The 22,892-nt window shown below is 43.9% G+C and overlaps 1 protein-coding gene across 3 annotated transcripts in view; it reads left to right on the top strand.

Moving 5' to 3' along the window:
- The window catches only part of Cacna1e (calcium voltage-gated channel subunit alpha1 E), a 296,345-nt gene that overhangs the window by 68,557 nt on the left and 204,896 nt on the right, over positions 1-22,892 (top strand). For all 3 annotated transcript variants that reach the window (XM_027934923.2, XM_027934922.2, XM_027934920.2), the window contains exons 4-6: positions 18,713-18,816; positions 19,788-19,940; positions 21,072-21,253. In XM_027934923.2, the coding sequence (XP_027790724.1) occupies positions 18,713-18,816; positions 19,788-19,940; positions 21,072-21,253 (439 nt within the window). The remainder of the gene's footprint in view (positions 1-18,712; positions 18,817-19,787; positions 19,941-21,071; positions 21,254-22,892) is intronic.

The raw sequence follows: 22,892 nt of genomic DNA, 5'->3' as shown, positions 1-22,892 counted from the left end.
TTATATGGGAAGATATTTACAGAAAAGTGCTTCTCAGACTTCAAAGTCCTAATGTGTTTAAGCTTGTTATTAATAAAAATGGCTAGGTACTTTTCTTTAGATTGTCTCTGACCTGGGTTTCACCTTTGACTTAACAGAATTGGTCTTACCTTTTTAGTTATTTTTTTAAATTTACAGTACACTCAGAAGAGTGGCTGAATATTGTTTGCTAGAGGCTGAAATAGGTGCCCTTCAGTGTCCTCCCTACTGAATCGTGCTGGGAAGCAAGACGGGGACTCATAGACTCAAGAGAAAGGGGAATTCTTTGAGAGTTCCCTCAGCCACAGCACACCTTCCTGGCCACCCCCAGTCAGCAGAAATCTCAAAGAAGCAGGCCACATTAATCCTGGGGGGAAGGGACCCTATTCATGGATTGTTTTTTTCCCTTTTCCTTCCACCCTGCTCAGCCTCAGCAGGCTCCCCTGGTGCCAGGACCTACCCTCTTGTGTTCCTGATCTGGGCTTTTGGAAGACATGGTCCACTAGACTGTAAACTCTACGGAGCTGGGAAATAGGGAATATTTTCATTAATATAACATCAGCATCTGTGCCTGCCGGAACGCATGAGCAGAGAAATGAAAGGGAGGAATCTTTTCCACTCCAGCTGTGGCTCCTGCCAGCCTGGGCGGCGTGTACCCTTCTTAAGCTTTGTGAGGAGGAAAGAAGTTCAGAAAAGCTCCTCCCGTCTTTAGTCCTGGAGCTCTGTCTGAAGACACCGCCGTTCTGAGACTGATGGAGACATGGCCTGGACTAGCAAACGGTTTGGGAGTGGCTTGTGCAGCTTGGGTTCTCCAGCTACTGAAACCAGCTCTGTGTAGCCAGTTGTGACCAAGGGTCCTCCTTCACCCCAAGGACATGGACAAAGTGATAGGCCCTGTGGTGTAAGGATGCAGCACAGGCTTTCTGGTGTATGTGGTTACACACAGAGGAGTCCAGGCCGTCTTCGTCCCAGATGCCTGCAGCGTGGCATTGGCACCCCTTGTCCTCCTGGATGGAAGGGGTTCAGTGTACCTTGAGGCGGGGTTCTTGACCCCAGGACAGTGTATTCTCCTACATTTTCATTCCATAGTATCCCCGAGAGGTACCCTTGCTTCTTTTGTCCCTACAGCAGCGATAAATAAAGAAGTGAAGTTGCAGGCTGTGTTCACTATTGCAGAAGCTCTTAAGTGAGGAAAGGGGCTTGGAGGACCCCATGGGTGGAGCAGGGTGGCTCATTGCCCCTGGATAGCTCATCCCCAGAGAACCCCTCTGGGCACTGGCAGCTCATGGCTCTTCTTGCCATTATCCCTGCAGGGCCCGCTTCACCAAAGAAGGGCCACCCTGAACGAGGATCTGCTTCATGGAGTGTTTTTGCTTGGAGGCTGGGTGTCCTGGGGCTACGTGTTGGGGCTGGCATGAGGGCACTTGTGGTGGTGGGGGGTAGGGGAGGGACTGTGGTCATATTGAGGTGATGAAATACTTAAGCGTCCAGTTCTCAGGGTCTCGGGTTCCCAACCAGCAGAGTGAAGACCAAAATGTTCTTGGAACAGCTGCTGCTGCTGCTGCTGCTGCTGCTACGAAGAGGTGTAAAATGCAAGTTTGGAAGGAGAACCAGGGACAATTTGCTAGTTCACAGCCTTTCTCAGAGTTCACACAGAATTTTTAGTACCCCCTCCCATTTCTTTCTTTTAATATGTCAGAGAAGGTGAGACCAGTAGGCGTGAACATCACGAGGTGAAGACCAGACAGTGAGGCACGCCCCTCTGGGGTCCTGGAGAGGGGCTCTGGTGGGGCCAGGGAGAGTTGGGGGTCCTCTCCGGGACTGGGTGAGTTCAGCATTCCCACCTCTCTCCTCCCTGGGACCCCAGATGCTGGCTTCTGGAGGCTCAGTTGGTTGGTCTCTAGCAGGGCATTTCTGATCAAAATACCTGGTCACTGGGCTGCTCAGAAGGGCACCTAGAGGAGCAAGGGGCCTGTGTGGTGGGACAAGGACAAAGGGCTGCTCAAGAGGCCTCTGCATTTACTGATATTTCCGTCTACCCTTAGTTTTCCCTAAGCAGTGACACTAACTGTATTGTTCCCCCTTGGCCATCTAGGACTGCCTCAGTTCCTTCTGACAGCTTCAGCCATTTCATGTCCTGCTGGCCCCCACGCGGAGCAGGCACACAGAGGGTTAGCATGCTGTATCTTCTCTGTGTTCAGAGCCCCGATCCCCGGTGGCAGGACTGTGGCAGAGACTCCTTCCCGCTTGGCTCCGTGCTTCTTCTAGGAGACCTCGGCCCTCACTGATATTGGAAGGGTTTGATTGTTTTGTAAGGACCCAATGATTATTGGAGACTCTTTTTTGTGCACCTGTTGAATTTGTGTCATATTTGAAGTTCAGCCATCAGAACACATGCTGCAGCTCTCAGTATGGCGGTAAAATCCCTGGGCAGTGTGATGGTCCCCTGCATGGGCCACACAGATGGCTGTTGGGAAGAGCACCAGAGTTGTTCTCTGTGTCATCAGCTTCAGAAGGTTAGTGGGGTACTGCAGGCAACCTTGCCTTGGAAAAACAACAATAGTTTTTCTGACTTTGGAAGGAATATTTCCTCATTGAAAAAAATCTGTAAAGTACAGATAAGTGTAAAGAAAATATAGTCATCTCTCCTTCTCCACAATGTGTTCCAGGATCTTTAGTAGATGCCTGAAACCACAGACAGAACTGAGCCCTACATATATTTTGTGTGTGTGTGGTGTGTGTGTGTTTTAATACATGTACATACTTCTGAGGTTGACTTATAAGTAAGAGATAAACAGCAATAACTAACATAAAATAGAACAGTTATGATGATAAACTCTAATAAAAGTTATGTAAATGTGGTCTCTCTCAAAATATCTTGTCATACTTTTGTCTTTTCCCTTGAAGGAGGCACTTTCTGACTTCTCTTTGGCATAATTGACTTTCCAGAATCACTACTCCTGTGCTTTGTAACTGTTATTAAACAAAATCAGGATTACTTGAACATAAGCATTGCAGCTCCACAATAGTTGATCTGAGGACTGAGAGAGCTGCAAGGTGACTACTAGACGGGTAGTGTATACTGGGCGGATACAATTCATATCTTGGTTGGAACACAGTGGGAAAGCTCAAGATTTAATCATGCTACTCAGAGTGGTGTGCAATTTGGAACATATAAATTGTTTATTTCTGGAATTTTTCATTTATTAGTTTCAAACTGTGGGTAGACAAAACATTGGAAAATAAAACAGTAGCCCAAAGGGAAGGCTACTGTAGTGATAACCTGCAGTTGCACCACTTAAAGATAATCACCTTTACCATTTTGGTGTATTTTCTTCTCGTCTTTTTTGTTTATTTATATATTTCAAACTATGGAATGTATATTGTCGATAAAATATTTGCCCCTTACAATTATGCTTTTTTCCCTCCAGACTATGATGCCTTTTCTTCACATTATTAAGAGTTCTGTAGAAATAGCATGTTAATATTAATACATAATATTCCATGGAGTGAACTATACCTTATTGCTCTGTTGTTTTAACACCATGTATTCTCTGTGGGAAACCAGCATGGTAGCTCCTTAAAAAAATCAAACATAGAATGACCATAGATTCAGCATATACTCAGAAGAATTAAAAACAGGGTTTTGAACAAATTTGCACACCCATGTTTATAGCAGCATTGTTCATACCCAAAAGGTGAAAGCAATGCAAGTGTCCATCAAAGGAAACCAAATGCAACATATACACACAACAGAATATTATTCAGCCTTAAAAAGGAAACAAGCCCTGATACCATATGGATGACCCTTGCAGACACTATACTAGTGAAATAAAGTAGACACAAAACAACAAATGTTATATGATTCCACTTTTGTTAGGAACTAAGAGCAGTCAGATTCAGAGACAGAAAATAGAAGACAGATGCTAGGGAATGGAGGGAGTGGAGAGTTAGTTCTTAATGGGTGAGTAGTGGTTTTGGTTGTTCCACCATGTGAAAGTACCACCATGTGATGCTGCTATAAACATGGGTACTTACAGCTACTAACCATACGCTATAAAAAGTGGTTACGTGGTAAATTTTGTGTAATGTGTATTTTACCACAATTAAAAAGAAAAAACCTAAGGACTCTGATTTTTTTGAAGTCGGATTTATACTGAGGTTTAATTTGCATACAGTAAAATTTGGCCTTTTTAGATGTACAACTGTGTGTTTGGACGAATGTAAATGGTTGACTAACTACTATCAAGATCCAAACATAGAATATATTCTCACCCCAGAAGTTCCCCCATGCCCTTTCTAGTCCATCTGCTCTCCCCAGCCCCACCCTCCAGCAGCTACTCATCTGTTTGTCCTTTGAGTTTTGTCTTTTCCAGAATGTCATATAAGTGGAATCAGATCGTGGAGCGCCCTTGGATTCTGGCTTCTTGCACTTAGCATGGTGTTTTGAGAGTCATCCATGTTGTTGTATGAATTCCTTTTTATTGCTACCTAGTATTCAATTTTGTGAATGTGCCATAATCTGTTTATTCTACAGTTGAGGGATATTTGGGTTGTTTTCAGTTTGGGGCAAATATGAATGTAACTGTGATCAGTAACCATTCGTTCCTAGGTAAGATGGTAACTGTAGGTGTAACTATAAGAAGCTGCTAAATTTTTCCAAAATTGGCTGTGTTATCAAGCAGCAGGACACAACAGTTTTACTTGTTCCACAAGGTCACTTGCATTTGGTATTGTCCAGATTTTTGAATATTTTGTGTAGTTGTTATTTTAGCCTTATGATAAGTATACAGTAATAAGTATTATGGCTTTAACTTATGCTTCCCCAAATAATTGTAGGATTATTATTTCTATGTATTATTTTTGTCTTCCATGTTTCTCTTTGGGAGGTGACTCTTCACTTCTTTGGGCCATTTTTAATTTGGATTATTTCATTATTTAGTTATAGGTGATTTTTAGATTTTTTTTTTACTATTGTAGATAATGTTTATTTACATTTTAGAAATTTATATATAAAATTTGCATATAAACAATACTGTGTATATAACATTGATTAAAAATTTGCTCTCATTTTGGAGTGTGTATTGAAGCAATTTCCTAAAGCTCTTGGGCTATAGAGAGTGAACAGCTGTAACATCCCTATGTAGTCATCATCCAGCGGTTCACCAATTTCTGTTCTTCTTGAGGTAGCCATTTGATAGATTGGGTTTCTTTGATTATAATCCTATGGAACTTTTAAAATACAACCGTGAAACGGTCTGTGTTTCTTTTTTTGTGAGTTGTCTGCACCTTGCCTTTTCCATGCTAAATTGACACAGAAATTTGCTGTGGCCATATCTGTACAGGGTCAGTTACAGAGTACGCAGAGCTCAGTGCCACCCTCGGCCTTTTACAGTATTTCCATTTTTTTCATAAAATATTAACTTGGTCTCAGCCTGGTTTCTTTCATGCTCAGAGGCCAGGAGCTAATTTGCATAGCTGGCAAGGTTAAAAATAACTTCAGAGCCCAAGAGAAAGATCATTGCCTTCAAGTTAAACTTGGACACTTGGTGTGGGTGCTTCCACGAGAGGCTGTAATCTCCTTGCCTAGACGCCATCATTAATAAACATGTTGTACTATTCCTTGTTAATAGAAAGAGGTGCTCTTTTAAAGTTCTCTCCGAGAAAATAGCCACACCACCTCATTTCCCTTATGTGGAAATAACATCTGGAGTCTTCCAAAATCTCAGCATTTTTTTTTTGTTCACAATGAAAGTACAATTAAAACCACTTACTTGGTTGATGCTTACATATCACTGTCAAACAGATTTGGGTAACAAGCTGTTCCTTCGTATATAGGCACAGTTCTTTTTAATTATTAATATTGCTTGGATTTTTATTATATTCCAAATAGGTGGTATGGGATGTGGTATGACTCAGAAGTACTGAAGGAATTTGGTTTAATGACTCTAAAAAGTAAAAAGCATTTTGTATTCTCTGACAAATAGCTCTAGTTCATTTGGGGGCTCTACAGAGGGTTGGTATTTTTTAACGACTTTGTGGTCACCTCTTCATCAAACTTGCTTTTGTCTTTTAGGCAAGTATGGGAAATTATCTAGGTATTTTTTTAAAAAAAATACCTGTCATGCTAGAAGAAAGATAGCATATGCCTGTCACACAAATCACTCTCAGGCACTGTGGGCCAAACTAGGAAAGAAGAACAGTGGACACATGTACACATATATATTTAAAAATTATGGGTCTAGGATTTGTCTGAAAGAGTCATTGATTTGAAAAGGTTTTATAAACTCAAATAGATTCTTTAAGCCAGATATTTTCCAGAAAGCACGAAAAGCCCATCCCACAGCCCCACAAGAAGGAAGAGCTTTATTCCCGGGTCTTTTGCCCTTTGAAGGATTCCTGTAGTCAACCTTCCAGCCAGTGTTAGCCTACACTCATGGCTTTTGATGTTTTGGGAAGAAGATCTGGCTCTTTCGAGGATCATGAACGAATATAATTTTTGAGCCTTTTGGAAGTTAAAGAGGCAGCAGGGAGGGTTGTTTCGGTGTCCAAGCCACTTGCTGGGGTGACATCAAGTAAAAAGCCTGACTTTCTCTCATGGGCATGCCAGCTCTGCGCCAGGGGCATGATTCTTCTTTACCTGTAGAACTCTCTTGGCTTTGCAGGTCTGTCTAAGCTCATTTCATCTTCTTGGTTTCTTTTCTAGGGGGCCTTACCTGAGCAGAATAGGTGAGTCGTGAGTGACAGAACCCTTACTGGGACTAGTTTGGGTGAGGCAGGGCTTTGCGGGGAGGGGCTGTCTCCCAGAAGGACTGCACTGTAGAAAGATCAGGAAAAAGCTGGGCCCGAGGAACCGCCGGCTCCAGCTCCTGCAGAATTCCTTCCCGCTTCCTGGCTCTGGCCTCTGTGGATCAGCTTGCTCCTTTCTTGCTGCAGCCAGCTCTCTGCTGTCTCTGAGAGCATGGCTGACAGCAGCGCCTGAGCCTTTTGTGTTACGGCTTTAGCTGCTTCAGAAGAGAGCGACCAAACTATTGCTCTAGGTCCAAACATGCCAGGAAAGGAGCTGCCTGCTCTTGAGTCTGTTCAGCAATGCCACATGAGAATGCTGCAGTTTGGGGGAAGCCCTGCGGGGTTGGGGTGCTGTTGGTGGAGGGGAAGTACAGTAGGTGGCCACTCTGCAGGGCCAGTGGGGAGTGGCTTAGCATGCTGGAGTTCATTACTGCTTTCTCCTCGCAAGGCCAGTGAATTAGCTGGTTCTGCACTGTACCTGGCTCGCCACCTCACTACGGCTCGGCTCGTTCCTGGTCCTGAGGGGGACTTGATGAGAGAAAGTGTGTAGGTGGAGGATCAACAGAAATCCCTCACCACTACTAGAAAAACAACTCAAAGAACATGTATTTATGTCAGCGAGTTCTTATAATGTGGGATTTCCCTCTCCAGCAATTCTCCTTTTTTGCCAACTCTCTGAAGCACAGTTTGGGTAACATTGATATGAAACCCTAATCATAGGACACCGTGAGGCTCTGCAGAGAAGCAGCTCTGTGGATGTCCTAGAGAGAGCATTTGTCACATACATGTGCCTTTGGGATATATTTCTAGTTATTAGCCATTACCTTTTGTAGCTACCAAAAGCACTCCAAATTTGGAAGCTAAAATTCTGGGTCTGAATCTCACATTGACCATTTACCGTCCCAGTGACCTTGAGATAACCTGTTTTTCTCTGAGCCTTAATTCTCAAAGCTAAGAAATGAGGACCGTGTTACATGGATGGGACAGGGCTATGGAAACTGTTCTTTTCCTCTTTGTCAGTATCACCTGGGCTTGAATGACACTGACAAGATTTCTTCTTGTCTCTTGGCATTTCTCCTTGCTGGGTTTGAGTGAATAATCATGGATTTTCACAGTAGAGGAAGAAAGCTCACGACGTGGGTAGGGACGTGAGCCCCTGTTTCTGTTATGATGAGGCGAAGCAGGCAAAGCCCTTCTTTGTGTGTTTCTGCCTCCTTCACCTGGAGACATTGGGAAGCTCTTCTTTGGTTAAGAGCTTCCTTTGGAGACCTGCTGGATCCAGCTTGATGCCTCTCTAAGGTGTTTGAAGGGCAGTGGGGCATTTTCTTATGCTGTCAGATGGAAGCATTGTGGCTGGACTCATCCTGGAAATTTCTAGTTTCGGTCTGGGAGGGGCTGTCTGTGTAGACAGGGACTAATTATAAAACACATGCCTAATCTTTAGTCAGCTGTTGAGTGTTGTTCAGCTTGAAGGAGCCACTTTTGCTCCTGCAGGAGTGGTTCTTGACGTTTGGTGACTTTTCCCCCCCAGAGGACACTTGATGATGCCGGGAGCCACTTGTCATAGCTGAGTAGGGAGTGGTGGGGTTGCTATTGGGATCTAGTCTTTAGAGGCCGAGGATTCCACTAAATCTCTGACCATCTATAGGACCACTCCCCACAACAAAGAATGATCTGTCCCCAAATGTTGGCACAGTTTCTTCTCCTTGATTATGACATGGTTTGATTGTTAACATTTCCTTTGGTAGGGAAGGAAAGGGATGGTTTTTAGGCCACAACTTTTCTCCTAATCAAAAGGTATATTTTGGGATTACACCCTAAGATTGAAGCTGAATTGGGAACACCATTTTAAATTCCACAAGTGGTTGCCTTAACTTTGGTTTAAGACAGAGAAATTTGTCTCCCCCCGCCCCACCCCTGGGAAATGGCACAGATTTTCCTTACTGGAAAAGGCATGTTGACCCTTCCTGCCTTTCCGACCTCCCAAGAAATATTAGGGCTTTTGGCTATCATTTATTGTCAGTAGAGCAGACAGAGAAACAGATGAAAGAAGAAAGCCTGGATTCCAGTTTTGCCATAAATTAACTCAGACCCAAAAACTGTTGAATGAAACGTATCAATGTATCAAAAATACCCCTGTCCCCGAAACAAACCAGAGGTAACAGGTAACTGCTGTGTGATAATTTTTCAGTGTGTGTATGAGCGAGGTCTTTCTTTAGCACTGCTCTTACCAGAAAAGGGAACAGGTCTCCTCCTAGAATGCTGTGTCCACAGTTCTTGGAACAGTACAGCAAAGCCTTTCAAGGCAAACTGTTTCATCATTCTGGGTAAACACCAAGAAGCTGAGGGGTGCTGTTCCAGCAGGTACTCTTGTTGGTCCATCCGACCTCTTTAGAACAGTCTTCTTAGCATGAATGTATTGGCGGGTCCCTATACCAGGGTGTTCCATACTGTGGGTTAGCCCCATTAGAGGGTCAGGAAGTCAACTCAGTTGGTTGCAACCAGCATAAAACATAAGAAAGGATCCAAGAGAAAATTTGAGTACATCACAGAGAGAAAAAGTAATTCTTTAATGAAATGTGTAAGTACATCCTACTTGCAGTGTAGGCTCTGACCAAATGTAGGCTCTGACCAAAAAGGTTCCAAAATCATTGCAGTTAGTTTTTTTTACTTTTGTTCTAGAACACAGGTCTATTGAAGCATATTTTTCCTTGTAACTAAGTGGCCTTAGTTCTATCTCTTGCCCATTCCTAAACAGTCATTACCCAGGACAGTGGGTGATTTCCTTTGACTCATCGAGGTTTACCCACGGGCGTTCTGGAGAGGGACCAACCTCTGCAGGATTGCATGGCCTCGAGGTAGCTCTGCTATCAGGGAAGAGTGCTGTAGAGGAGGAAGCAGTGCTCAGCCCCTGGACGGTCTGTGAGGCTAGCAGGTGGCATTAATTCAGGGGCAGAGACTAAGGCCAACACTTGGTTGTAGCAACTGGAGCCGGAGTTGAAGACAAGGAGAGAGATCAATGGTTCCACCAGGGAAATTCTTTGAACTCAGAGTAGCGGTGTGACATTTCATTGTGACATGTAAGCCTCCAAGTGTAAGCTCTTTGACTATTGCCAGGCTTAATCCAAACCCCTAACAAAATGTATAGAGTATTCCTTGTTGACATTTCCCAGTTTTCAGACTCTCTTCTCTCTAGATTCACTAGGTTCCTGGTTCATCAGCCAATTTCAGTTTTTCCAACATGCTGATCTCCTGCCTGCCATTGGGCCTTCTGTGCATGCCTTTTTCTGCATTGAGATGTTCTTCCCTCCTTAATTTTTCGGGTCTACTTAAGTTTCACCTTCAGACCTTTCTTCCTGAACCTTCCTCTGACTGTAACTGTTTAATGTCTCTTTTATGAAGTTTCATAGGAAAATCATCATCTCCGTCTGTCCTCTATTGTAATGCCAGTGTCTATGCTCAGCAAGTCCCAGGTGATGGCAGAGTGGGTTTGGGGCTGTGGGGTGGATAGGCCCAATAGCATCAAGGGTCCCAGGTAGAGGGTGAGCCACTTGCAGTTACTGAAAACAGGGTTAGCCTGACATCTTCTTTTTCTCTTCCTTCACCTCAACATACATTTGGTCAAGTTGACTTTTTTTTTTTTTTGGTTTGTCTCTGTGAACAATTTAACATAAAGGGATTTTTTTTATTTTTAATAAAATGAAGTAGAGTCTCTAGAAATTGATTCCCAAATCTAATCATACTCTAAGTAATTTATTTAAAAGAAATGTAGAACAAAATATTATGTGTAATTCAGTGAATTTTTGATAGAGTAAAATGATTTACACATGACGTTAAAGTGCTCTCAGGATCTCTGATTGTGTGGGTGCCATCGGCCCAGACATATCCCAGATATGTGGCTGCGTCCAGCCACTCTGCTCTAGGGGGAGTATATTAGCACCCACTTCTCCTAGAGTCAAGGGTACTGTTGCCTATTGTTAGGGAAGGGGCCTGTTTTAGTCAGTTTTTTTTTGCCAGTTTGACCAAAAGATCCAACAAGAACAATTTTAGAGGTGGAAAAGTTTATTTGGGTGTCACAGTTTCGGAGGTCTCAGTCCATAGATGGCCAACGTCATCGCTCTGGGCCAGGGATGAGGCAGAACATCATGGTGGAAGGGCGTGGTTCAGGAAAGCAACTCAGGGCTCGGCACTAGGAAGGGGGGAGAGAGAGAGAGAGAGAGAGAGAGAGAGAGAAGAAATGTGTGTTTTCTCACCAAGGACAAACCCTACAGGACTCCAATTACCACCCACTTAATCTGTTCAAATGGATTACTGCACTGGTTCCGTTAAGGTTCTTATAACCCAGTCATTTCACCTCTAAACATTCCTGGATTGTCTCACACACGAGCTTTTGGGGGACACCTCATATCTAAGCTAAGATGGAAAGGTGGAGGCAATCTTTACTGTCAAGGGGCTGCTGAGAACAGAGTTATGAGGACCCATTAACAACCAGACTTCTGTTCTAAGATACAAGAACCGTATGTAGCTGGGTTTTTTGTGTTGAGCAGCTTCTCTGGGTGTTGAGAGGAAGAGGAGGTGAGTGAGCTGCAGGAGTGTAGCATCCCCCCAGGGCAGGCTTTGGTCGTGGTCTTAGAGCCAGGAGGGGCCTGAGAGGACCCGGAACCTCATCTTACCTCATTTTAAAGATGAGAGGATTGTTGTGTCCTTTCTCTTCTCTCTCTGCAGCACCTATTTACCAAGTGCTTTTTATGGGCTAGTTTGTAGGGGACTTTGTTTTGGTTTTTAGCTCTCTCTCTCTCTCATCCACCTTCTGCAATGATCCCTGATTTCCCTTCTGGGAGAATCTTCTTGTGTGTGTGTGTGTGTGTGTGTGTGTGTGTACATGTGCGCGCGCACTCTTTATGGGTGACTTGTCACCTTAGACGTGGTGGAGAATTGTCCCAGGACAGTCAGATGGGGTTCCGTGGGACGTGGGACTCTTTCTTCATCTCCTCCAGCGTCTGTGTCTGCAGTCCTTGGGCTCTTTAGCTCCCAGGTCCTCCTCCCTCCATCTGCAAAACCAGAGCATAGATAAGATAGCATCTTGCTGCAGTCCTGGGGCTGTCATCTTCTCTAGTCGAATCTTTCTCTGCCTTCCTCCTAAAGGGACCCTTGTGATTGCATTTAGAGCCCGCCAGGGTAATGGTGCCTCCATCTTAAGTTTCCTTAGATTAGAACCTCGCGCTCCCTACTGTCCAAAGGTTCTGCTTTCCTCTTTTCCCACCCTAGTCTTCCAGTGTCTCTTCACTTCTACGAGCTCCTGATACCTTCTCAGGATACTTTCTGTGTATGGGGGTGGGGGGCTTCTGGGGACTGAACCCAGGAGCACTTAACCACTGAACCACATCTCCAGGCATATATATATTAGAGACAGCGTCTTTTTGAGTTGCTTAGGACAGTGCTAAGTTGCTGAGGCTGGCTTTGAACCTGTGATCCTCCTGCCTCAACCTCCTGAGCACCTAGGATTACAAGCATGTGCCATGGTGACTGGTACTTTACACTTTTTTTGGGGGGGAGGGGACAGACCAGTTTAAAAGAGCTAGAATCTGTTTCTGTTGCCTGTAATCTGGAGTCTACTGGTAAATCATCAGTATGTGAATCACTTTATGAGCATTATCCTTTTTAATCTTCATATCAACCCTCTTACAAAGGCACTATCCCCAATTTATAGAGAAGAAACCTGTATCTTAGAGTGGCAGTTGCATAATCATGACAGATATTGTAGGTGATAGAACTGGGACTACCAGTATGACCAGAGAGTATGCACTTTACTCCTTTCTCAGAATCCTTATTCAAGTGTCTTTGGACTGGAAACCTTTTCCAAGGAGGAGGTAGAATGTCATGTGGGTGCGAGGTCTGAATCATACATTTAGACAGGTAGAGAAAGCAAGGAAGAGGTGGGCCAGGCAGGAGGGAGGCTGGGGGGCAAGAAGCAAATCCTAGAGATGCTTCAGAAGATGGACATGACATGTTGGTGCCTCCTGGAAGTAAAGTGGTAGGAGAAAGGAAGGAGCCAGCCACTGGTGAAATGCTCCTGAGTGGACATGGTCACTCAATATGTGGACTACCCCGGGGAATGGCATCCTGACTCAACTTAGCTGGGAATTCAAGTTGAATTAGGTCCCTTCCTACTTCCCCTTGGTCTCCTCATAATGTGAGCTAGTTAAACCTCTCACATCTTTGCTAGTTAATCATCCTTTTCTCTTGGATGCTAATGAAGCAAACAAAGTTCTTCCTTGGTATTATATATATATATATATATATATATATATATATATATATATATATATATATATATATATATAGGTTGAGACAAACAGGTAATTTCTGAACTCAGTAAGGACTCCTTGGTCTAATGCTGAAAGACCCCTGGTTTGTGTCTATTCTCAGAAGAGAACTTGCAGATTTGTCTAGGCTGGGGCAAAAACTAAGAGGGGACCTCTTTCCTCGGTCATTTCTGGTCACTACCTATATTAATAAGTTTTCCATTCCAATAACAGAGTACCTGAGAGAGTCAACTTTTTAAAAAAGGAAAGGTATATTTTGGCTCATAGTTTTGGCAGTTTCAGTCCGTGATCAAGTTCACCTGAGGGCCAAACACAGTTGACCCCACTGCTTTTGGGTCTGGGGTGAGACAGTAAGTATGTCATGGTGGGAGCATGTGGTAGGGCAAGCTGCTGACCACATGGTAGATGAGAAGTAAAAAAGAAAAAGAAGAGAGGAGGGTCCCACTGTCACCTTCAAAAGCGCCTTCCCAGCGACCTAACACCTCCCACTAGGCCCCATCTCTTAAAGGCTCTGCTACCTCCCTATAGTGCCATAGGGTGGGGTCCAATCTTCAACATGCAGGCCTTTGGGGGCATTCCAGATATCATGTAAGTATACTTGCTAGAATTAGCAAACAAATCCATGAGATGTCCCATTAAATTTGAATTTCATATTTTAACTAAACAATACATTACACAATAATTGCACTAAAATTATTTGTTGCTTATCTGAAATTCAAGTGTAACTGGGCAGCCTGCATTTTATCAGGTAATCCTCAATCCAAACCCACTGCTTCTGGGTTTTCAGGTATGGAAGTGAACCAGTGGAATATGCCTGTAAAGACAGACTATAAGACCTGGATTGACAAAGAATCTAGGGGAGCACCCCAGGTCAAAAGGAACACAGGGTTGAAGAACTCTGGGGGTACTGACTGGAGAGGGGTGATTTGGTTCAAGTTGCCCAGGGCATCACTTCCATCTCCTGTTCTGCTGGGCTGCTGCAGTGGCCTCTGCCTCGAAGGGCTCATGCCACTCATCAGGAACTGCATCAGCCTCTCCTCATTCTCTTCCTACCTGCTGGAAACCCAAGGAAACACATTAGAGGGAGGCTGAGCCATGACAGCCAACAGGAGAGAGTTATTGATCTCCATTGTATGCCCTATGCACTGTCTGTGTCCGTGGTGGTGGGGTTGAGGTTGCTCTCCGACTGTCCTCTGCTAGGGGGATAGTTGTGAATTGAGTTCCCCTTCTGTATTGAACTTCCCATGGGGCTCTGTGCCTACGGTGGCAAAAGAAGTAGAAATGGCGTCTGCTTCTGAAGAGCATAGGCATATGCCTCTTGGGATGGTGGAGGACTTAGGCTTTTATTAACTCAAGGTTGGAGTTATCCTCAGTGGCCTCCCTCTGACTGTGGTGTCTCTCACTTGCCATTTAGGCAGTTTTTGGAGTAATTGGAAGACATGCGAGGTCCTGAGAATGGCAAATCTGTGGCACTTGGTGGTTGGTGGCCTTAGAATGAAGGAAATCAAGTTTTACCTGTTCATTTGAGGGCCAGACACAGTGACTTTGATATTTATAGCAACCTACTGGACCAAGAGACTGACCAACTAGTTCTGGGGAAAAGTGCCCCACATAATGACAGAGAAGGGAAAGGATCGGCTTTGACACCAGAGGACATCTGACCTTCACTCCTCATCTTCCTCTTATGAGCCATTTAATTTATTTCTGAGCCTTGGTTTTTGTCTTCTACGAAATGGAAACAATAGTCATATTAGGATATTTTTGAGGATTTAATGAGATAACATTTGAAAATGCTGGCAGGTAGTGAGGTCTATATGGGGCACTGCAGTTTTTCTATTCTACCTTGTTAGGATGTTCAATGGGACGGCATAATCATATCATTTATGTCTGTTTCCACTAGGCTGAGGGTCAAGGGCCATTCTCTACTGCTCCCTTTCCCCCTCACCTCCTGCATGGGCCTGGTATAGTTGGCTGGACTGTATATCCCAAGGCTTAGGTTTTACTGGGAGGTCAGTCTCTAACTTTGGAATTTTTGTCCATGCTTCCTTCTATCTCTAGCCCTCCTACTGAGGACTAGGCCGATCCTGTCCTGTGGAATGTGCTTAGGAGCAGCAGTCCTAGAAGTTTATCGGAAGATCCTCATTAGACTCCCTATGCTGGAGGACAGTCTACTCCTCTGTGCTCAAATACATGTAGGTTTGAGTAGCGTCCCAGCTTTGCTACCCTGCTCCTCTCATTAGTAAGCTCTAGGATTCCTGTGATAGTGCTCTCCTTTTGATCTCTGCTTCAACAGATTTATTAATTTCATCAGTGCAGTTCAAGTTCAACCTATCAAATTTTTATTGAGCACCTCTGATTTGCCAGGCACTGGGCTACGTTTGGTAGGAACAGAGTACAACGGTGTTATTGTTTGGTTATTAAATGTCCCCACAAGGGGCAAGAAAGCCATGCATTGAAGGCTTGGGTGCCCGCCAGTGGTGCTATTGGGGTTTGATGAAACTTTGAGGAGGTGCGGTTTGATGGAAGGACGTTAAGTCATTTGGGGCATGTCCTTAAAGTGGATATTAGGACCCTAGTTGCTCCTTTCTCTCTGTTTTTGCTCCCTGGCTGCCATGCGGTGAGCAATTTTCTCTGCCACACACTTCTGCCATGATTTACTGCCTTGCCACAGACTCCAAAGCAATGAAGCCAAGTGACTATGGAGTGAAAATTCTGAAACCATGAGTCAAAATCAATCTTTCCTCCTTGTAAGTTGATTATCTCAGGTACTTTGTCACAGTGATGGAAAACTGACTAACACAGACAGTATCTCTATTGAGGTGTTTCAGATCTAGTGGAAGAGACACATGAGAAGGCAGAATTTCTCTAGGATGTGGTAAGGGCTGTGATGGAGGTGCACACAGAATTGTATAGGAGCACAGAGCAGGGTCCTTTTCCTTCATTATATTTTTCCTCCCAAAATCCCATTGCCCCTGCTTCTAACAGGTAGATAGAGGAGCCAGGTTATAATTTCTGTCTTCAGAACTTTATGAATAATGGAGGTTAGACATCAGCCAGTGGTTGATAGGCATCTATTAAAGATCCAGTTGGAAATCCTTCTGTGCTGGAGAAAAGAAAATTCTAAGCGGCGAGAAAGCAGGAGGTCACAGGGTGCATGGCCGTGGGGGAATCTGGGGAGCAGGTGGGTTCAGTTAAAGGTTCACTTGGTGACAAGAGCATGACATATCTTATGGCTGGACCTGCAACCCATGCCTATTTTTGGTTCTTTCAAGTTAGCTTTCTGTTTGTTCTCTTTCCTGTGTGACTTTTCTGTTTCCCTGATATTTGCTTCTTCCCTGTTTTTTTCCCTCCTTATTTCCTTCCCTGTCTGCATCCCCACGATTTTGCTGCTTAATCTCCTCTCATCTCTTTATTCTTTTTAAATAGCATTTTCCTTTCTTTATACATTGGAGCCTTCTTGGCCTTTTAATTTTGCCTGACTGCCTCTATCTCCAGGCTCTGAAACATGCCTGTTAAACTCTCCAGGTTTGGGGAGGAAATTCTCATTTCCAAAGCCTCTTTGTATAATATGAAAGAACATCTCATGTGTACCTGGTATCCTAGGAAACAGAACTCAGTTTCTGAACAGGGCAGAGTCCGCACAGTGCATTTGTAAGACACGGTGAAAGCAGTCTTGCACCTGGGCAGCAGGAGACTCGGTCCCTTTATTAGGTGGGGAACAATGCCTGTTCTCCTGCAGGTCTCTATCACTGTCCCGTCTCTGAAGTTTCTCTTGTCTTTCTCCCCTTTCTCTTTCTGTCCTATTTTCAAGTTCAACTTCCCATGTTTCTCCTTGATCTATTTTTCTCACTCCCTTCCTAATCTCTTTCTTTAGTCATGAGAGAGAGAGAGAGTTCAAAGCAGCGTCTGCATCTCTGTTCCCCCAAGTCCTTCCGTTTCACATGATGGTATGGGAGTTTGGGTCAGGAAAGATGGGGAAGACTTGGAAAGCTTGTCCAGTTGCTGAATGCCTTATGAGACTAGGATGTCTTTCTGATTCTTGTTTTGAGGTAGGATGAACATAGAGAATCTGAAAGTTGAAAGAGATCTTCACTGGCCATTAAAATGACCTTAACACAAGGAAGATACTTTCCTTCCTAAAGAGCCCTGCATCCTGTCCCTGGACACAGCTAATTTTGGAAAGGGTATTCCACATTAAGAATCCTGGACGGTTGTTGGCCAGCACTCCTTCACAGTCAGTGTTAGGATTACCTTGTCCTGGGTCTGTTCTTGGTACCTGTTGATCCTGCATCTGCTTCCTAGAGCATAAATCTTTTATACAGTTCTCTTTCAGGCATTGAAGACATGTCAAATATTGAAGGCACTTTAAGTATTTTCTCTGAAACTTGAAATATTTCATAGGTTCCTCCAAAACAATAAAATAAAATAAACCATTCTTGACCCCTTTCAGCTACAATAGAAAATTCAGAAAGACTCATTTCCTGGAGTTTCTGGATAGCTGACTCAGTCCTGGAGAGGCCATGAGGGATAAAAAGTATGATCTCACTAAAGACTAAAACTAGCAAATTTTAAACTGATGTTTTATTCAATTAGTATCAGTAGTCTTTGCATCAAAAACAATGTTAATGGTGCACATTATGATTTATAGATCACTATTAATATTCAATACATCTAATTTTATTTCTACAGCTAGGCCATGGTAATTTCCTCTTTTGCAGATGAAAAGGAGAGGGTCCTGGTGGTGGGTGACTGTTTCAAGTCCTAGTTCTCACATTGAGTCATGACCTGAACTCCATTCTTCTGGCGCTTAGTCTTCTGCTACATCATTCTTTAATATATGTGTGTCCTTGTCTCCCCAAAGTATCTGCAGTGTCATGGGAGTCTATGCAATAAACGGTCTCTTCTGGACAAGGCGGTTGGTGTAGACAATCTAGTAGGATTCTTATGGGTTATTTTTTATGTATGTTTCTGAATGTGACTGTGGAAGGTGGATAAATGAAAGCAAAGAAACCTAGTTCAGGTCAAAGAGTAGTTTGGAGTCTAATTATTAGAATTCTGGTAACGTGTGGAGGCTACCCAAGTTATTACAGAACATTGGTGTGATTGATTTGTTAGTTAAAAATTCTAAGTGTCAAGGTACAGTGCAATGACTTCTCCTTTAGTGGTGTTAATCCAGAGGAGTTTCTTGAAGGAGAGAAGAAGGAGAGGAATCTAAGAAAACTATGAAATTAAAAAAATGTGAGTGTCTAAGTCAGCTGGAGGTGGGGGATAGGAGGAAGAATCAGGCATCAGGATGCTGGGTACTTCTCTGCTGCTCCTCAGTTGGGGCTTCAATGATTCTCGTTGGTAAGTTTTCCTTCTTTGCAAAGTGAAACCCAGATGGCTAAATTTAACTCAACTTGACACCACTGGTGATTCACCCAGGCTCAGGTGCGCCCACATACAGCTGGTATCAGCTTTGTGTGCTTTCCAGGCTGAGCCTACTGCAGCCCAGCTCCACCACCCCCCCCCCCCCCCGAGGAACGGGAGGGGACAGCCAGGCTATGTTAACCTTGACTCTTCTGTGTCTCCATCTGCAGCATCCTGGCCACTGCAGGGACCCACTTCAACACCCACGTGGACCTGAGGACCCTCCGGGCTGTGCGTGTCCTGAGGCCCTTGAAGCTGGTGTCAGGGATACCTAGTGAGCACTTGCTTTCTTCTTTCTGCTCTGCTAGTAACTTTATTGATGTGTTTTCCACCGGATCCTGGGTTAGAGACAATTTGGGATAAACAAAGAAACAATTCCTCCTGGGAGGAGGCCCCCGTGGTAATCAAGATGCAGCAATAGGGCCTAACATTTCACTCTGAATTTTAACTCCTTTTTCAGATTTAAAAGATGATGGAATATTTTTGTAGAACATTTGGAAAGTAGAGAAAACCACAAAGAAGAAAATGAACATTGCTCATGTTAGCAAACTTTATCATTCATTTTCCCTGTACATTTTAATATAATTGGAATCATTATGCATACATATGTAGTTTTGAATGCCCAAATAAGCATTGTACATTCTCTTATGTGTACTGTGATTTATTTAGCCATTTTTTTTTAACGTGGCTGAAGAATATGAAAAATAAAGATAATCAATCCTCATTTTTCTCCCCACTATGAAGAAGAGTGCTACAACACATTGTTATTTAAACGTGTATTCAAATACCTGGCCATTTTCTTAGGCTAGAAATCTGGAAATGTAACGTGGGGGTCAAAAGCAGATAATTGTACTGAGGGTGCTCCTCTCACAGTGGGTGGGAGAGCTGGTCTGGTTTAGGGTGGTAGGGAAGATGGAGCAGGGCGAGGCCCTAATTAGGAAAGGAACACATTCTAATAAGTTCAGTCAACAAGAGGAATCCAAAGACAACGTGGACGGAACAGGAGGACGGGCGATGGGCAGGTAGATGATGAGGGAAAGGGGAGGAGGGAGGAAGGCGGAAGAGGAACGTGGTCATGGCCGTCTGTGGCCTGACTGGCCTAGTCATCTCATTGTGAATTGTCTCTGTCCTCTCGGGACCAATGGCTGTCTTCTCTCGGAGACTTGCCCTCCTCCTAGGATGAATGGAGCTGCCCTGGCAGGTGGTGCTCAGGGGGCAACGTGTCCTTCTCTGTTCTCCCTCTAGGTCTGCAGATCGTGTTGAAGTCCATCATGAAGGCTATGGTGCCTCTTCTGCAGATTGGCCTTTTGCTCTTCTTTGCCATTCTGATGTTTGCTATCATTGGCTTGGAGTTCTACAGTGGGAAGTTACATCGAGCATGCTTCATGAACAATTCAGGTAAGTCCATTATTTTCTGTTTTTTTTTTTTTTTTTCCCCTTCCTCTTCCTTCTGGTCACATTATTTTAAGGCCTTTGGAGCCTGGTTGAAAAATGTGCATCCTATGCCAATTCTGGAATTAGAATCAGAAACGTCCTAGTCAGCAGTCTTTTGAGGCACAATCAGCTTAAAGATCCCCATTTGACACTGGTCTCACAAAGAAAATAACCTTTTAGGTTTGTAGGTGGATGACTTCAAAGAGGTGGTCTCAGCTTCCTTCTAAAGTAGAGGGATATGTTCGATGCATGTCCCATGCCATCAGTCCAAATAAATATCCTTTATCCAGTGCATCTTTTGCCTACAGGACAATGAGACAATGAGACTCAGAGACAGTAGTCAGACTGGGTCTCTCTGGATCTAAGGAGACAGTTTTCTTCCATGCTCCATCTTAGATTTTTCCTTGTTCTGTGTTTTGACCCAGACCTAGTATGGAAGAACTGAGAGAACTCTGAGCTTGGCTTGGCAACTGTGCTTGGGAGATTGGTGGGGTGCACAAACCACAAACCCTTTTTAGGTCTTGTTCTTTTCAAGTTGAATTGAGGACCCTAGGAGGAAAGGGAAGGGTAGACAGGCTGAAGAATCTCCAATAGGCACCATGTTTTTATGAAAAAAAAATCTTCCAAGCATTTTAACTTTTTACCTTTTATCAAAAGCTAGAAATCTATGCTAGAACAACATCCACTAAAGGGACGGTAGTTTAGAACTGTCCCCAAGAAATCCAGGAAGAAGTCAGAGTTTATCCTGGATTCTGCAATTAGGCAATCATCAAGATTCTGCCTTTCCCTCGGGGTCTTCTGTGGGATTCAGTCCTGTAAATTCCTGTGGTCCTACAGGTGAGGGTGGAGGTTGGGGCCAGCAGAAAGTGGCTGGTCATATGGAGGAGAGACTCCATTTTCAGAAGAGACTGGGAAACCTCAGGTTGAACACATGGCATGTGAGCTGGGAGGCATAGAGGAGAGGGTGCCTGAGACAAGAAGGGCAAGCCTCCGTCAGCAGGCAGTAGACTTGTTTACTTGTGGCTTCTTGGGGTTGTTTCCAGCTCATGCTAAGCACCATGTGGTTTACCCCCCACTCTCCAAATGTGCCTGCAGGTATTCTGGAAGGATTTGACCCCCCACACCCATGTGGTGTGCAGGGCTGCCCAGCTGGTTATGAATGCAAGGACTGGATCGGCCCCAACGATGGGATCACCCAGTTTGATAACATCCTTTTTGCTGTGCTGACTGTCTTCCAGTGCATCACCATGGAAGGGTGGACCACTGTGCTGTACAATGTGAGTAGAGCTGTGGGGCGGGGGAGGAGGAGGGCGGAAACCTGCAGGGAGACAGAGGCCTGCAGGGAGGTTTCCGGGGTTGTTAGTCTGGGGATCCGTCAGGGGTGAGTATACTCAACTGTGAGAAGTCCTAGCAGTTCTTTTCACTCCTTGGTCTCACCTCTTGCTAAGAGGAAGTACATAGGTTCTGAACATAATTAGGAGATTGCATTCTGTACTGAATGAGTGAACCAACTAGTTAAATCAGATCACCTTAATGGTACCAGAGTTTGTTGGTTCAAGGTGGTGGTGGGGTACAGTGAGGGGTACTAATAGATGTAGGGTTCGTGGTTACTGTCCTCAAAGAACTCACCTTCAGGTTGGGCAATCATCAAGATTCTGTTCCAGTGGTTCTCAGCCCCAGCTACCCATTAGAGTCAACTGGGAGCTTTAAAAAATTATACCACCTGGGCTCTGCTCTAGGCTGATTAAGTGGGGATATCTAGGGGTAAAGGCCTGTCATTGACTTTTTTTTTTAAAGCTTCCTGACTGATTCTAATATATATAGCAAGTGTCAAGAACTACTGCATTACATGCTCATAGGAAACATGGTTAATTTAAAATTCAGATTCCCAGGCCCTTTCTCTGGAGAGTCTGATTTTGCAGAGTTGGTAACCAGTGCTTTTTACAGTGCCCTTGGTGATTCACATGATCAGACATGTTTAGAAGATTCTGAGTTGGTATATAAGACAGGGCTGTCTAGTTGCCTGTCAGGGATGTTGGGGATTCTTGCAGGGAGACAGAAATTAGTCAAGGTGACCATTAAGTCTCTTCTGTCTTCCAGAGTCTGAAATAAGTTATCCAAGGCTTGGTGCAGAGTCCAAATTTAAAAATGAGAGGCTGGGAGACTGTGTGGTTTGATGCACACGGAGCCTCTGTGGGCAAACAATTTGGGTAGTTGCTTATCAACTGTACCCTTCTATCCATTCAGTAAGTCCCACTCTCAAGGCAGATGCCTTTTGAGTGATTATTCCTTATATATGCACTGCCAGAGCCTGCCTTTACCTTAAGGTGCCTTCTGTTTCCTTCAGTTCTTCTCTTGATCTTTTTAACTTGAATTTACCTAAGACTTAGTAGGTGGGGCACAGGGTGCCTTATACAAAACCGTCTTTAGAAGGAGCTCTGGATATAATTTACACTGGAGGGAAGGAAATACTCTATCTTAGGAGAGGCTCAGCCAGATTGTAATGTCTGGAGAACAAGAATTGTATGAGTGTATGTACTTAGTAATATCCATTATAGTCAATCTTCCTTATGCATAGGGTCTGTATCTATGGATTCAACCAATCACAGATGGAAAATGTTCTAAAGAAGATGTTAGGTTGTTGCTGACATGTACTGTGTACTTAGATCTATGATAATTGTATCTGTACTAAACATATATAGACTTTTTATTCTCATCAATATTCCCTAAACAATACAGTATAATAACTAGATAGCATTTACACTGTGGTAGTTGGGTTAAGCAATAGAGAGATGACTTAAAGTATATAAGAAGAAGTGCATAGGTTATATATAAATATTGTATCATTTTAACTAAAGGACTTGAGCATCCTCAGCTTTGGTATCCATGGGAGGTCCTCCACCAGTCCTCTGCAGA

The sequence above is a fragment of the Marmota flaviventris genome, chromosome 12 (genome assembly GCF_047511675.1).
Source record: "Marmota flaviventris isolate mMarFla1 chromosome 12, mMarFla1.hap1, whole genome shotgun sequence".
NCBI classification, from domain to species: domain Eukaryota; kingdom Metazoa; phylum Chordata; class Mammalia; order Rodentia; family Sciuridae; genus Marmota; species Marmota flaviventris.
The sequence above is the reverse complement of the archived record's forward strand: the minus strand, read 5'-3'. Positions and strand labels throughout refer to the sequence as shown.